Source organism: Morone saxatilis, unplaced genomic scaffold (assembly GCF_004916995.1).
Source record: "Morone saxatilis isolate NCDOM2014 unplaced genomic scaffold, NCSU_SB_2.0 Contig5, whole genome shotgun sequence".
Taxonomy (NCBI): Eukaryota; Metazoa; Chordata; class Actinopteri; family Moronidae; genus Morone; species Morone saxatilis.
Window position 1 is genome coordinate 10,417,660 of NW_023340095.1, and position 17,510 is coordinate 10,435,169.

Here is a 17,510-nt window from a genome sequence, read left to right on the forward strand (position 1 = left end):
TCTCTCTCTCTCTCTCTCGATGAGCTTCAACCTGTGTTGACAGAATGTTTCTTCTGTGTGTACTAGGTGGTGAAGCTGTTTGCAGAGGCTATTGGCTATGCGGGTGAGCTTGACACTACCAGCCTCTTCCACTTTCGGCAGAAAGAAAACCAACAAAGAGAGGCTAGCCAGCAGGGCTAAAGTTTCCTTCCATTCGGTTCCATTTGTGGAATAACTGTATTAAATGGGAGCAAATTTCCATCACACAGTTTCTTAAAAAATCCTTTAATCCATTTTCCCAGCCAGTGGTGTCAAGAAGGAGTAGGGTTATTTTAGTGTTAGGAGTTGCAGACTGTCAGGAGTTACCTAGACCAAAACACACAATAATTAGCAATGTTGATGACAATTTTGGTACCACTGTTTTTAAAAAGGGTTTATAGGTTGTAACTTATGGTTTTATTACTTGTTAATACATTAATTAGCAAATCAGCTATAAAAACGTTTGGGTCAGCGGGTTATGAAGAATATCGGATTGATGCTTAACCTCCAGCCTGTAACATGCTTATATGAATGTTTAAAAATGACAAGGGGTCTTACAGTAATTCATTGTAAATATTAATACATTTTTATGTATATGTATTATGGACCAGATGCTCTGCAAATCTTTCCTCACAAAGTCAGAGGTCAAGCAGTCCCTTACAGGAAACTTCCTGAACAAATGTCAGCTGGAGGAAAATGAACACCAGCCAAAATAAATGTTTCACAAACTGGTAACCCAAACGTTATTAATTATTGAGCATTTATTAAGTATTGAAGAAGTTATTATGATACATACTAAACACCTTTAGTTACGTTAAGTAAATCCCTAAGGGCAGTGTTGGTGGTGTGTGATAGTGATTATTATTTTTTGCTTTTATTCATGATCAGTGGGGTTTTTTTTTTTTTAGTTTTTTTTTAGTTTACTTTTGAGGGCCTCTGTGGATGTGACGTAATGAAATTTTTCAACTTCTGAGCTCCTTTTAATACCAAAGGTTTGGCCAAATGTCTTGGTCTTACATTTTTGCTTTAGACTTAAAATGTTGTTGAAAATGTATTATATAGTAAACATGTACCATAAGCCTGACTGTTATAAGTTCGCTGTAATGAAGGTGATCCTGAAATTTTATTTTTCAAGAGTTCCAGCCTGGAGCCCTAGCTTTAAAGTTTGAAGTTAATGACAACTGATTTGTTTATATATTTGGATTTATGTGTGTGTGTATATACTGTGTGTTTCAAACTGAGTCTGTGTTTGAACCTGCTCTGCATTTTAAAATATCACACTCCAAATGCATTTAACTATACTCCGTATATAAATAATACCCCCACTCTTACATTTTGTTGTTGTTCATGTTTGTGTTATGTAAGAATCTGCTGAAACACAATAAAGTTTTCTCTCACTTGATATCTTCTGTGTGTGTGTGTGTGTCTTGTGTTGTTTGCACTAGACATGCATTAAAATCAGGGTGCTTTCTCCTCCCACAGAGCTTCTGCTTTAAACAGCTCATTCACACACAACACAATACAGGTGTATTTGTACATGAGATGGTGTACTGTTACGCGCCAAATGACTGTATGGTACAAGAAGTTATCAAGGAAATCTTTGAAGCATTGTGTTTAAAATATCTATACATCTATCTACCTTATCTATTGCCACCATTTGGTTTGTATTTTCTGTGCAACATGGCAGTTCAACATAGTGGCGACCCACGCCATCTTCAGATATAAACTGCAAATTCTAAAGCAACAGAAACAATTATACACTAATGAAAGCATACCTATTAATATTCCATTACTGCACAAAGAGCCTCTTACATATTATACACTAGACCTTTAAAATCTTATTAAAGCATATTAAAATCATGCATACACGTCATTAGTATGATCATGCCATTGTGACAAATGGGTAGTACAGGGCTAACTACAAATTCACTCCAAAACTAACCCAGGCTAATGCTATTACAAGGCTACACAGTAAGTTATTTTGTACCCTTGCATACCTGCTCCAGGTTCCATTTACAGACTCTCCAAAGACTGCTAATATCAATCTGCCAGCAAATCCTTGGCAACCATCCTCCAGCTATGTGATCCAAGTTTGCCAGCGTCACTCCTCTGCCCCAGCTTCTGTAGGTAACTCAGGTTACCTCAGAATTTATATTTGATTAAGCAGCATCCACTACATCTACCTATTGCACTGTAATATCCACAAATAGCACACCCCAATGGCCACAGGACAACATCAAAGACATGAAAAAGCGAGAGGGGGCAATTGCTATCCACCCAGTAAATGTGGTCTCACTGTTAGTGTAATATACTCATTACCGCCACTCAGTGGTAGTGATGTTACATCTAATACAGGAGCCCTGAGGATTGTTTCATTATTCAGTAACAGATATCTAAACCACTGTGTTGGAGCTTACTTCTGATCTGCAAAAGTCACGACTAACGTTTGAAAAAGCCAACTGCTATGTTCTGTCAGTGAACATGCAAATGGCGTGAACAAGACTAAAGCACTAGGGAATTCATCATTATAAAGTTCAGTGAACGACACACACATGCACTAGTGGTGTAGAAGAACAGACCAGTTTTTTTTAAAACGCACAAGCAGTTACTGTAATGAACCATGATTTGGTTGCCAAGATGACATTTACTGTGGACTGCATGTGTCAAAGCAAATCTTCCATTTGATCATTCACCTCATACAGAATAAACTGGAAGCTACTGTATTAAATGGCACAAGGGTATATACACATATACACATCTCTTCAAATGCTGTAGCAACATCTGACCCAAAATGTCAGAGTGCTGTGAGGAATAACTCTTCATAAGTTTACACTCTTGTCTCTGAATTGCATTTATTAATACAGCCAAAGGGTTTTGGGGTCACCATGGCTGCGCCCATGAGCAGTTTCTTGGGGTTAATTTGCCTTGCTCAAGGGCACCTCGGCAGTGCACAGGAAGTGAAACTGGCACCTCTCCAGCTACCAGTCCACACTCCGTATTGTGGTCTGTGGGACTTGAACCAGCGGCCCTCCAGTTCCCAAGCTTAGTCCCTACACACTGAGCTACTGCCGCCCCACAATGATCAGAATATACAAAAATATATTTAAATATGCTTAGATATAGAACTGCTTGTACAAGCGTCTTACTTATGGAATATAATAATTTAATTGCTAAAAAGATAATTACTGTTTCCTGGCTCAGGACACAGCCCACACAATGGAGAAGGGAGGTTAAGGATGTTTACTACATGGAAGACATAACTGCAAGGTCACAAATAAAAACACAAATTATTAACTTAGTGGCCCAGTTCATGGGAACTATGTATGGACATTGAGAAATGATGACGAACTGCTCTCTAAAGAAATGTATGTCTGTATTGTTTCTCTGAACATGACATTGTACTGAGACACTGCATTAGTCAACAAGAAATAAAACGTAAAAAAAAAAGAAAACAGCTAAGGGATGTTGTGTTTGTTTATAGTCAAGAAGTCAAAAGTCCCACAACTGACATAAGTGCAATTGATGGGGGAAAACATGGACAAAATGTGCAATAAACCATGAATAATCCACAGTTTATGTTGCCACTGACTGCTGATAAGGAAGCAAAACTGGGGAGTGGGCAGGCATTCTTTAGAGTTTTGGTTAAGTGTAATTTGTGCGGTATAATTGCAGCTTTTTTGGTGTTGGCCAAGGGTGCGAGAGCAAGAGGGAGAAAGAAAGAGAAATAATTAGTTCAAGGGAGAAATCTAAATATGTTCACAATTCCTTGTTATCTTATGTTTGTCAGCCAGAATAGAAAAAAAATCCTTTTTCAACTTTCAACTGGTCCCTCAGACACAGAAAATATTAAATTCGGTACAAGCAAAGTCTCAAATCCTGTTCAGTTGAGCTAATTCTACCACAGCAGCCCAAGGCCACCAGAGTCACGATTCACTGCAGGCCCAGTAACCAAGCAACAGGGCTGCTAGTGGTGCTCATTGCCGACAATAACGCCCAGGTAGACCCCTATGTCTTGAGCAGTATGTCTGCAAATCCCACTTTGATTAAAGTGTACTGTTGTTAAATTTGTTATTATGAAAAACTGATGTTCTCGGGTCTGCTGGCCTTGAATCCTCTTAGAGTACACCAAGGTCTTGGTTCCCATGTGAGACAGCCTTGGGCTGGCAAAATTATAGACCTTGCAGAGGCAGGATGAAAAAGGAGAGGATCTGGGGGAAATAGAAACTGGAATTCCTGGTAAAATGAGAAATTATTGTTACAGATATATATTGTGCCACATCCCGTCATCTCTGTGGACTGTAGTAAGGCTGCAACGGTTCAAGGAAGCTACCATTGAGGTTAAACCAGTGTATAACAGAAGCAGAACAGAACCTGTAAATTATATGTGAATCGATTTTAGACATATTACATTAGATATATAACTAATTTTATTAGTTATATATCTATATTTAAAATTAGAATATTAGGGTCATTTTAAAATCACGTGAATCAAAAATAGGGCGATATCAAGACGTTTAATTGTGTTCTTTCTTAATCAAAGTGTTTGTTATATAATGTTTCCACATAAGAAATGTGATAATCAGAGTGAGGACACACTATTATCAGTCATTTTCAGTTTCAATAATAAGTTAATAATAATAAGTTGCCCTTTAGGTGAGATTGCTATGTCCACTGCTGTTTCCAAGGTCAAGAATGAAGTCAAAATATGGATCATATGATGGATTGAGAACAGATGAGTGAGTGGAAATTGAGTTGAGATCATTCATTCAATGTACTAAACTATCTTTTCTATAACACTGGAGCTACAAACACAACACACCGCTACTGAATAGTAATTTCTATTAGCATTATAAGGCTCAAATTTATTTTGCATTTTTTTTTTCTTTTTGGGCCAAAACTGGCTCTTTAAGTGATAGGTTGCTGACCCTCCATTATATTAGATGGTGTCAGACAGCTGTTGTTCCATCACTTATTATATTATATAATATTTTTTGCAGGTTTAAGCACAATGTTAATATGTTCCAGTTCAAAGCCTCACATTCTTTTAAATAAATCATTACGTAGCTTGCACTCCCTGCTCTTGTTTGAAACACCCAACTTTTTCAAGAAGTCCATGATCTATGCCACGGTGAGTCAGAAAGAGAAACTCAAAGTGATGACTACTAAGGTACCCTTCAGTCTGGTTGTTACCTCTAATCCATCCATTGATATTAATCGTTGATTTAATTAAAGATTCGATTGGACTGTATTTGACTAATGCTTAAGACAAGAATTACACACTGAATCAGGGCATTAAACAGGCATGAAGAGTCAATCAGTGTTGTTGGTCCTACACACTCGGGCAGCCTGTTCTTGCAAATGAGTAATGGAAACTACAGTTAATCACAACAGCAACACAGCAGGCAAACTAAGAAACTATCCCTACAAATAAAAAAAAGGAGATATGCCTGCTCATACCAAACAGAATAATTGACACTGTCAGACTTTGTTCTTGGGTTTTTGTTTTTTAAAGAAGAATGAGGCCATGTAGTCTGAGCAGCCATGTCCAGAAATGCTAAATAATGCACTGTTTCACTACACTCTCCTTTAGCTGGCATGAAGAGAGACCTGCTGTTTTTCATTGGAGGAAAAAAATAAACCTGGCTAATTGACATGCGTTTTTCATGCTGTGCTAAATGAATTATTTATGGAGGTGAGGAGCAAGCAAGGCTTAGAAGACAGTGAGTCCTTGTGGGATGACTCCCATAGTTGTTGGAGGCCGATTGCCATGTGCACAATGGGATGTTATGTGGTCAGTTTTCTGTTTCAGGAGTATTACTACTGTCTATTTTGACGTACCAGAGTGCCTGTTAGATCTCCTGCCAGCACAAACACACACACACACACACACCTAATCATACACTCAGATTAACATGTAATGTCTTCACGTGCCTTGTTTCGGTGTGTGGTAAATACTATTCTGACAGCAAGACACCAACCCATTAGCTGTAATAGTATCTCAATCCAATGGTGATTGAGCAGCTTAATTGTTTCCTAGGCCATCAAACGCTCTGAGTTGCCATCTGTAAAGACACAATTGCCATAATGTATTTTCATGCTGCTACAACACAGTCACCTATTGTTTCAAAGCCTCTTTTCATCTCATGAGTTTCAGAGTCATAATAATAATAGATAGACTTCAGACATATGTAAACCTGAGGAAAAACAACCATTGCCTCCATTTCATGCAATTCCAAAAAATAAGTCAACATCATGTTATTATGTAAATTAAAGCCAGGGAGATGAACCTAGTATATCAGTATATTGGTCTGATAACTACCATATAATGTGCATTTGTTAGCTACATATAAAAGTAAATATTAATGTAATGATGATTCAAATATTTTCTGATAATTCAGTTGTGTCTGGTTTGTGTCATTGATATTGTACGATAGCAATCAACATTCAATCACATTTGGGCTACGTAACAAAGTGGTATTGGCTGCGTCATCTAAAGGTCCCGTAAGATTCTGAAGCATTTTATGTTTTCTTTTTATGTACTAATCACTTTTTATTGCCACTGTGTGAATGGGTTGGAAGTTAAAAAAAAAGAGACCTGCCCTGACTTCACACTTTCACAAAAAAGAAAATCCTGGCGGCTAATCAGGCTTGATGATATTTAACAGATTTAAATGATGAAAAGCAGTCATTTAATTTCTGATTTCTCCAGTAAAAAACAACACATTTTTGTTCGCATCCGCTGCCTGCCCACTTCTCATTTATTTTTAGCTGTGTCCATACCCATGAATTTATAGATATATATATATATATATATATAAATAAATAATCGATATTTGATCATTTTTCTGAATGTAACCATTGAAGTACAGGCTTATTACGTGTGCAACACTCCTTATGGGACTACGGTGTTAAGAGTCTCTTAAATCGTGATTATCAGAAGTTGGCTGGTCTAAATGGTAGGATATGTGTGTATGTCCTAACAATGAAGAATCTGAGCCTCACATACTAATTACTCTACCCCTGAATCACATCAACTCCCCATGTAAGCTTGCTTGATGAGCCCACTCAAATTACACCTTCTGAATAACTTCCTTGGTAACGTACAATTAGGAACACTTTGCGAGAGAAATGGCAGTGATGGCAAATTCCCTTTTGTTATGTTTCTACCTCCCAGGTTTCAAGGGAGGATTTTAAGAATGAGGGCTTTAAAGAGTATGTTTTGCAATCAGCATAACAAAACTTTCACTGGGCTCAATCACAGCCCTTGTTTAGCGAGAGGGGGTGGCAATTAAATGACGTAGTGGATTGGTGTTGGTATTCTGGTGATGAAGGGAATATTTCCCTGTACAGTCTGTGAAGGTTGTAACTCAGGCTTTGTCTAGAATGCCAAAGAGAAGGTGTGATGTCCCCCCATCCCCAAAATACACACTCACAAAACTGTGCAGCTAGAGAAAAACCACCGTAGTCTGCTAAAACCCACAGAAAAGCTTTAAAACATGCACCAGGGAAAGCTCTACTCCGAGTATCATAGGATTATGTTTCAAAGCCTCTAACCATTCTGTACCACAGACTGGGTTTACTAGTACATTTAGCAATTAGAGTAGATCTTGAGGAATTCACAGAGCTGGGAGGGGTGGTACCACAAATCCAGAATGACAGTGGTGTTTAGTAGTCCGATTATTGATATTATTATTATTGATATTTGAAATGAAAACCTGTTTTGTTACCATCATTATTTGGCCCATCTCTGTATCCTTATCTGGTTGTTCTGATTCAATTCAATTCAATTTTATTTGTATAGCGCCAATTCATAACAGAAGCTTATCCAGGACAGCTTTTCAAATAGAGCAGGTCTAGACCGAACTCCCTTTTAACATTTACCAGAAGACCCAACAGTACACCATGAGCAAGCACTTGGCGACGGGGGAAAGGAAAAACTGCCTTGATGTGCCTGATATCAGGCTGCTTTGGCCAGTGTTTGTTAATTTACAGAAACAAAGATAACTTGCTAACCATATAAGTGATAACACAACAGGAGCGGAATAGCATATAACCTGCAGTTTACTAGCAAACTTAAGCCAGGCAGTGTTGCTACTAATGGTAACCACCATTCATAAAAAAAGAAAATGTGCGATGAAATGAACATATTAAATGTGCATTTATTCAATGGTTAGATAAATATATGATATGTTGTGGTCTCGTGGTTTTCATATATGGGAAGCCAGTGAGGGATTATCATTGCTGCTAATTTAAAGTCTTGTTGGTTCCTGGGGTTCCTGCATGGAGATGAGTCACATATTTGGGATGTGAAGTTTAAAGAGAACCTAAGAGGTCTGGTTATGCATATCCTTAATAATATAATTATTTTAATCTAGGCTTCTGCAGTTATTGCAACAATGTCTTGGTTTTTGGCTTTTTCTAAACTTTAAACTTTATCAGTGATGAAAAAATGAGAGCAACAGTGCAATTTAACCTGCATTACCATAATTTCACTCTGATCACAGTAAATTATATCATCTACCATCAGTCTTATTTTTACTAACTGCAAACTTGGGTTGATGACTTACCAAGATACACACATGGCAAACACTGATCAGAAACCTGGGTAAGATTTTAACATCCAACACTATTCCAGTTTAGAGAGTACACCAGCTAGTATATTCATGATTCGGAAACTGGGATAGGGCTCGTTACTGAGTTTGTACAAACACATAACTTACATAGAGATTCAGATACTTCAGATAAGCTGAAGTAAAGCAGGAAAGAAAATAGTGAAAAAGAAAAAAGCAATGGGCAAAAGTTTGAGAAGTACTCATGTCTCTTATGAGGACTTACATAAGTTGAATAACCCCAATTTCCTCCTCTGACACAGCTTGATAAAATGATGCATACACATTAACCAAAACCACGTATACAATCCAGTGCTTTAGAAAATGTATGTATGTCATTTGCAATTGATACTCAACTATATTTTCTAAATGTAATCAATTAGACAGTGATAGTTTCCAAGCCTGTGTTTCTAATTTCGGTAGTGGTGTTACCTTTTTGTTTACATTTGGATAACAGATTGCAGTGTAAAAATGACAATGACAACATTCTTGGAAATTATGTTTTGAGGAAAAACACAGAGATGGCTTTGAAAGATTACTCTGACTCAGAACACCAATAAAAGTGGTTTACATTCCCAAACATAACTGTAACAATTTCTTTAATGTAGATCTTCTGAATCTGCAGCAAATGTATCATCTTTCTTTCTGATTGGGGCAGGGTTAGTGGATGGTAAAATGTGAGTAAATTCAAACTATGAACAAAGACTGATACAACAAAAGCACATTTTACAAAGCAGAATCTCTTAAGCCACATTTCCTAAGAAACCACAGGGCTTTTATTCGCCCCAAAGCAACTCATGTTCTGCCACTTCGCCTTTAATGACACAGACATAAGGCCTGATAAAAAAAAAAGACCTCAAAAAGAGAGTCAAAAAAGCCTGTCATGAAATTGACAGATTTGGTTGGATTATAAGGCTCATCAAAAGCTCTCCCACCATGCTGGGTCTCTGCGTTTCATCCTCGTTGTCTTTCTCCGGCCCTCGGGTACAGATCTGCACAGATGAGTGCTGAGTGGGTTCCTTAAAGTGTGGGACTTTAAGACAAGCTACATGAATGGAGCTGGCATACTTTCAGCTAATTAGAGACATGTAGGAACAATAGCTCTGTGCTGCTCATATCACCAAACAGTACCCACTGTCTGCACAGGCCTTGCAGACATATGGAGGAAAACTTCTAACTTATCAGCCAGATGTAGAAATCCAACTCACATTGCATAATTAATAATAACAACAACAATGTAAACCATTTGAAGACATTCAGCAGATGGTATATTGGAGGATAAGCCTGAGACTAGTATGATGTGACTCTGAAATTGATTGATTCAGTCGGTTTATATTCAGAGGACAACTAGGAGAGGGTTGCATAAGAGGAAAGCTGGAAGAGCTCGTTCTAAACTCTGAAAATGCTTTGTATAAGGGAAGCACGATGAACTCATTTAAAGACCAAAAGAGTGTAGGTCTCACCAGTGTGTTCACAACAACACAACATTAATCATTTAACATTGGCTCTGTTGCATAACTGGGTTTCTTTAAGCTCATTAGATATGAATCTAGGCCAAGTAAATATTTCACCATAGGCTACTGTTAAGTATGATCCCTAGCCTCTCCTCTGTTTTTGAGCCACATTGAAACTATCCCTCTATCTCTGTTGGTGAGGCTTGCAATGCTCAAAAAGCCTATAAACCCAAGATACATTGCCACTTTTAAACCAGACCATGCTAGGCATCTTTATAGTTTATTATAGTTGATTTAAGACATTGCCTGATTTAATTTGCCTCTCTCTTTGCTCCCATCATGTGCACATGACAGAACCAGCAATGTCATCCTCTATTTGCTGTCAAGTGTTTTTCACTTGAAAATATTAGGGGCTAAACAGTGAGGGAGGTGGTCTGTTCTCTGATGCAATGTCAGGCAGCTTGTGTCAGCCATTTTCGATTTAACACTCCCTGGAAATGGGGAACCATAACATTTATTATGTTTGGCAAAGTGGATGGAGTGGGAGAGCACACCAGGTATGACAGGTTAGTAGTGTAGTGGCAGCAGTACCCACAGGGGTAATGGCTGCTTGGGTAAGGGAACAAAAACTATAATGAGATAAGAGTGCTCATTGATCACTCCTCATTACAATACAGATGATCCCCATCTTTAATACTCAGTGGAGGTGACATCCCTCCCCACCCCTGTTTTCTCTCTCTCCAGACCACATGAGCCATTTGTGTGCATGCACACAGGTAAATGCATCCATTCTAGCTTGTAGGAGAAAAAGGCAACACAAATGTAGGCTGGAGCCAAGCCAAATGTTTATAATAATTTTAAATGTAATTGTCAGCCAGTAGAGAGGGGGCATGTGCAGCCAGACTGCTGCACTTTAGACAAGCTGTAAATAAGGTGAGTTTTCTGGCTTTGCAGTAGTTTTGTTGCATTAGTCTAAGCGAGATGAAATAAAAGCATTGACCACCATTTCTAGGTTTCTAAACTATAGTAATACATAAAAATATTCTGGAAAATTTAAAGTTAAACAAGACACTATAACTCTATTTCTATAAGCATCAAACTTTCAGTTTCACCAGGAAGACCCACATGTGATACCAGTTCTCAAAGGCCTTCCATAAATCCAACAATAGGATCGCCAATCCCACAAGCACGGCCACTTTGTGCAAGGATATGTGGAGGTGAGAAAGTAGGGCAGGCAGGGTTTGAACGTCTCTCTCAAGATTGTTTTTATTCTTTACACAACCACTTTTGTGCATGCCTTCCAGAGAAGATTTTCCAAAATTGCACACTATTATCTCTGTTTGATAGACTGCATACCCCCACTTTTAGCTGTAAATTTGGATGCATTACATAGAAGAAAAAAAAAACATGCACCTGCTCTCTTACTGTTTTTGGCTTCCAGTGCTTAATATAATCAATACAGGTTTAGAGATGTATTTACAATGTAATCCGCAAAACAATTAAATTACATATTTTTACATAGCAGAACTCAATATACAAAAAAGAATAGGACCCAGGGGTGAACCTTGAGGCGCACAATATCTGTGGATGCACATGTGAATTCCTATGCTGAAATTCAAGGGCAGGAAGAGTGACGTCAACCCAGTCATGCAGGCACCTAATAAAACAGAGTGGTCTATGGTGTCAAAAGTCACAAGATCCAATAAAAACAACCATGAGCAGTTCCCTGCATCTGTTGTTAAAAAAAATGTGACTCTTTGCTGTGGATACATTTAAAATATAGAAAGGTATCAACAACAACAAAATATAATAACTGTTGTTTTCCCATTCCATTGCATTTTTTTTAAAACTTGGATAAAGGATGGTGATGCTTTAAGTGGACATGATCATCATTGTAAGTTAGTGTGATTATTGTATGTATAAGACAGAAGAAAACAAAGCTAGAGAGCCACTAACATTTCAAAATGATACGTCCCTTGGTAGGAACCACAAGGACTTTATTTTGGAGATTCCCTCTATGAAGTTACTTACTGAGATGTGATCTAGACAGTCATGGTAACATAGAGGGAAAAAAATCTAGTTTTATACTCTTGACCTTGAACCTCACATTTCTGAGTGGATTATTCAACAACTAGAGAGGGTGAGGGGTCAATGACAGAATTTATGACTTTAAACAAAATTACTCAGGTTTTTTATCTAAAATGTTTTTTGTCTTCAATTTCCTTCACATGGTCAGTTAGCAGTTCACAGGATTGTTGTGTTTTGTGAAGTTTCCACTTCTGCTCAGCTTGGCTGCATTGTCTCATCAGAGCAGTTCCCGTGTCTCAACAGCTCTTTCAAACAATCCTAGCCACTCACTGTCTGACTAAACCATGCTCAGACAGTGAATTCATGTCTGAGAGCAAAAAAACATCACAGCTGACTGACTGAGCTGACAGAAAGCGGGCTGCATTTCTTTTCAGGCTGTGCATACAGTATAATACACATTCAATATTCTACAATACTTTGGGTATCTTTCTCATAATGCAAATGTTCCAGCTTCACAGCAATCTCAGTATCGAGGTATTAAGCACCAAATTAGGCACAGCTATAACTAGATTAACCTCACAGTTGCAGTGGTTTCCACATATAAATAGCAGATGCAGGTGTGTGGAAAAATATTCTTTAGAATAAGTCTGAATGAAGCAAATTGACTTGAAAATATGTAAACAGAAGCTTTGCAGGCAATTTTATACAGGCCTCCATCCCCAAATCAGAGTGTGTCCTTGCTGCAGCAGGAATAAAAATCCCACCCAAAATAAGAAAATGATGGGGCTGTAAGAGCCGAGAAAAAGGTGATCTGCATCCCTAACTCAAAATGTAACTATGTCTGTGGCTGCATTGTATTCTGGTTATTAAGGCTACTGTTAGTCAAAAAAAAAGTTCCTCATCGTCCTCACTAGTGGATTTCTCCCTGTAATTGTTGTACACTGGAGAAAATGGCAGCTCTAGAATAAAAAAATACGCATATGATTTTTTTGTTTTGCCATCCTCTCATTCTGTCAGCAGGAGTTCACCCTCGAGGGATATAACCTTAGTTTCCTGATTAATTTCGGTCTAGGAAGGAAGGGTTAAAGGTAACACAACTTGACGTGACATACCTGTGAGAAACAACAGAATGACCGAAAAACTGTATTCATTTATAAATATGCATTTCTAGTCCCTGTATTATGTTACACCACCATGCGCCCTGACTGAAAACATTATAAATCAGTTGCTAAGACTTCTTGAGTTTTACCCATTTACTTATTTTATCCTGATTTAAATGGCAGATAAATCCTGTTTTCTGTGAATCACATTCCAGTCAAACTAACATGCACAAATGCAAGACAATTTCAAAATAACGCTTCCACTGACCATGATATTTTGTTAGTCTCTCCACCACTCAGTGCCCCCTGCTCACATCCACTTCCCCCTGCTGTCCTCTCTTGCAGAGATGCTCTGCTTGCTGTTAATGAGTGTAGACATCTCTTCAGAGCAGAAATGTGCAGAGCCCACCTTCTTTCACTGCTGCTGATTTCCCCATATGGTGAGGCTTTGCACTGACTCTCAGCACCCACAAATGCCTCCATCACAAAGGTCAACTAGAGAATTGGTTATAAACAGCAATGACAATATATACTGTGAAACACAAGGGAAAACCAATGATATGTGATGATGTGCACAAGTGTATTCAGCTGTATTATAATTTAAACTAAGCCGTGACACGTTTACAAAGCTAGGCAACAGTCACATTAAACCATCACCTCTACTCCAAATGCAACAGTTGGTTTTGGCATTGCTAATTTGAGCTTGATAACTGTCTCCACACTGAACTACAGAAGCAAAACCATGTTTGGGTTGTACCATCCTCCAGGGATTAAGCTTTATCAGGGTTCAAGTGAGTAAAACAGGAAAGTATGAGAATTTCAGCCTCACTCACCCGGATCTGTTCCCCTGCAGAGGCCTCCAGGATGACTACTGATTGAACTCAGTTGTGTTCTTAGGTTTGCAGGTGTATGCAATTTGAGTTTTCTTTTCCCTGGACTTTTGGTATGGTGAGAGCTGTCTGCGGTGATGGCTTAAATTATCAAATGAAACAACATTAAATACTTATGAGTAGCATTCAATAAAACCCTGCTGTAATGCACTGCAAGGCAACAAATGATGTAGTGTGCATGTGTTTAAAATAACAACTTGCTGGGAGGAAAGTCTGATCTTGATAGCATAGTAACACACAGTATTGATTATCTGCCCTATGGGCTATTAGCCAACACTCCTTCATCTAACTGCTACACATGCAGCAGTTAGATGGTACACATGCAGAGTCTTGTGAATTACAATTTTTCCTAAATTGTAAAAACAACCACAAGTAAACTAAAATAACCTAATCTGAACCTAATTAAAACTCTTTCTTCCACTGGAAAACCATATTATGACAAGTTACAGCATAGGCTGTATTTCTATTTCAAAAATCATATGAGAGGTCAACAAATGCTGTCATGAGCTCTGTAGCAGATACAGGGTGAGCAGATACAAAGTCAGTTTCTTCCACTGAAAACAGGGACCTTCGGATTGAAGCTCAGTTTATTCGAGTGAAGATCGACCAGCTTCCTGAGTAAAGACTATTCTAAACACAAAAAACTTTGTGGAAAGTATAGTCTTAGAAACCTCAATAAAAGCGGAGAGGAAACCTGGCTCCAGGGTCACACAAAGAGAGATGCTGTAGTCTTGCTTTACAGGAAGAAACGCAGAGTCTAAAAGGCTGCAGGCTTCAAACATGACGTTTTCTTCGATTGTTTCAACTCACCTTGATGTTGCACAAGAGGCATTCAGGCATTCTGTATCCCCCCATCTCCAAAATCTCTGATATTCTGATTACTCTCCAACCTCAGAGGTAAATTTGAGAGAAAATAGGTCTTGGACTGTGGAAATAAACATAAAGAGCATTTTCCCTGTGTTTGTACTTTAAAGGCGGAACGGTGCTGTCTTGTGTTGTATGTATCTTGCGCAAAAAATGTTTTTGTTTTTTGTTCTCGTAAAACACTTTGTAACTTTTTATTGTGAGTTCTTCTTATCACTCTTAACGCTTAAAGGCAGTAGTAGCAGTGATAGTAGTAGCAGTACTGCACTATTAAAAAATGTATAGATAAGGAGTAACTGGCGTAGTTGGGAGGAGATGGTCACTGATGACCATGGGCAATATGTCATAAGGCTGGTCAGTGCAGTAATGTATGCTGATTTTGGATATTATAACTACTTGTAGGATATTGTTTGAAATATCTTTCAGCAAGTGCTTCTCATAAATTAAATAAAGACTAAATAAAACAAAATTAAACATCAGGAATGAGATTGAAGCAATACTTTTGCATGTTTCACACCCTGAATGAACAGCATTATTAGGCTGTTTTAAATTTCTCTAACTAATCACAAACCCTCCATTAGGGTTGTTTGGATTTTGAATGAAAGACTTCATTGTGTTCCTCATTAAATTGTTAAAATTACAGCTTAATGTGTTTAGGTCCATGCCACACACTCCAGCTATCGTTTAAAAGGAGTGCTCAGGCACAGGCTCGTTGTTTATGGTTTTGTGTATCCCTCTAAAAGCTAGTCAAGCACAGCTAAAGGTGGGCCCATACTCCATATTTATGAAATTGGCTCTGTGTGAAATTGGTTTTTGCCTAATGGATCCCTGCATGGGTGCTCTGCCTGATACCTCAGCCTCAGCTTATCGGCACCAGAGTCACACTGAGGACAGAGAGACAGAACAGGAAAGGGGACAAATAAACAGGAACAATGCTACAACAAAATGAGGCTAAAAAAAAAAAAATAAGAAAAGGAGCATGCCTGACCAGGATCAGAATAGGAAGTGACAGAGAACTGACAATTGCAGCATAGCATAGAGTACAGACATTACCCTTATATACTAAATTTGCTTGCTCCAACGTATTAACACACATTTCAACTGAAGTGGTGAAGCAGAGCCTCTAACAAGACAATAGGGGAAATAAAAAGTAAAAAGCTTAATTTTCAAGAACTTCCACATACTTCTTTGTATCTAACTATCACTCCTGAGGACCAATCAGATGGCTAATGAGGCTGAAGTCACTCAGTGCAGTGTGACACAGAAAACCATCTCAGATTAAGGGAGTAAAGAAAGTACCAGGAATTGCTGGATGAACCTGCACTTCATTCTGTAAAGCTGTGCATCATTATGGAAGAAATGGAAAGATTTCAGCATTGTTAAGTCAACAGCCACCTCCAAAGGTCATAACTTGTATTATGAACCAGAGGTTAGATCATCAGTATCTAGATATTGGCCTCATTTTTTACTTCTTCAACTTACATGTCATTGTTTCTGTCAAGTCATGTCATGGTGGCAGCGGGTATTTTCCTCATCAGTTTCCTCCAACTCATTCTCACTCCCAGACTGGACTGGGGATGTCGACAAACTGGGTCCTGAGTCTGTTTCTGTGTCTGCAGAAAGTGATAAAGGCTAACAAGAGCAGACACAATGAAAGTACCACAGAATCTTTGTAAGAAGTTGGCAAATGCAATGCTGTTACACACTGGTGTCGACTATGTTGCATCAACAACCAATATTGACAAACGTTTGCATCATTATGTTGCTTACCAGTCCAGCAATTTTGCTGCCAACAGTGTATCATTATTGTTAATCCAAAGTCCAAAAGATCCTTTCAAATCTTTTCTGCACCAGTGTCCACTCTGGTGTTGAGGAAATTAAATTAAGTGCATTGTGGGGTAGGAGCCTGACAGTCTTAGAAAATACACAGAAAGCTTAGAATCTCATCAACCATTGAAGAAACAGAAGAACTGATTAGTATTCTTCAGCAGTAAAGCAGTTAATAACCACTATGATCAGTTTGAATAAAGCACCAACAAGTGCATCTCTTACACCTTTTAGCTACAGTAATAGCACTATAGGGACTGAGCCTCTGTCAGATATAAAAAAAACCCAATGAGTATTTGACTAGATTATATCTTAAAATAAGATATTTATTAGATATTGATTATTATTTGGTCAGTTGCTTTGTGTGCAGGTGGTTATAATCGCTATTTTATACGTTGCCCCATTTGACACAATAGCCAAAGTATTCTATTTTTACCCAGAAAAGTGTTGGCAGGGATATCTTTGTACCTGCTCTCAGGGAAAAATACCAAGGATTTTAGGGGAGATATGGAGGGAGGGAGAGAGNNGGGGGTGGACGGATGGATGGATGAAGGTTGGCTGGAGCTGTCAGTCTCATCTCTCTCCTGTCTCTCCTCATCCATCCTCACCATGCTGACAGCAGTCTTCCAAGCAGAACACCGCCTGCCTGCCAGGTAATTCATATTCCCTACCTGCACAGCCTCCGCCACCACCACCACCACCGACACCAGGAGACAGAAA

General features: G+C 38.4%; 1 protein-coding gene across 1 annotated transcript in view; it reads left to right on the forward strand.

Moving 5' to 3' along the window:
* The window catches only part of cps1 (carbamoyl-phosphate synthase 1, mitochondrial), a 48,638-nt gene extending 47,218 nt beyond the window's left edge, over positions 1–1,420 (forward strand). The window contains exon 38 of the mRNA XM_035676604.1: positions 67–1,420. Coding sequence (XP_035532497.1) covers positions 67–180 — 114 coding nt within the window. The 3' untranslated portion in view covers positions 181–1,420. The remainder of the gene's footprint in view (positions 1–66) is intronic.
* Positions 1,421–17,510: the final 16,090 nt, after the last annotated feature.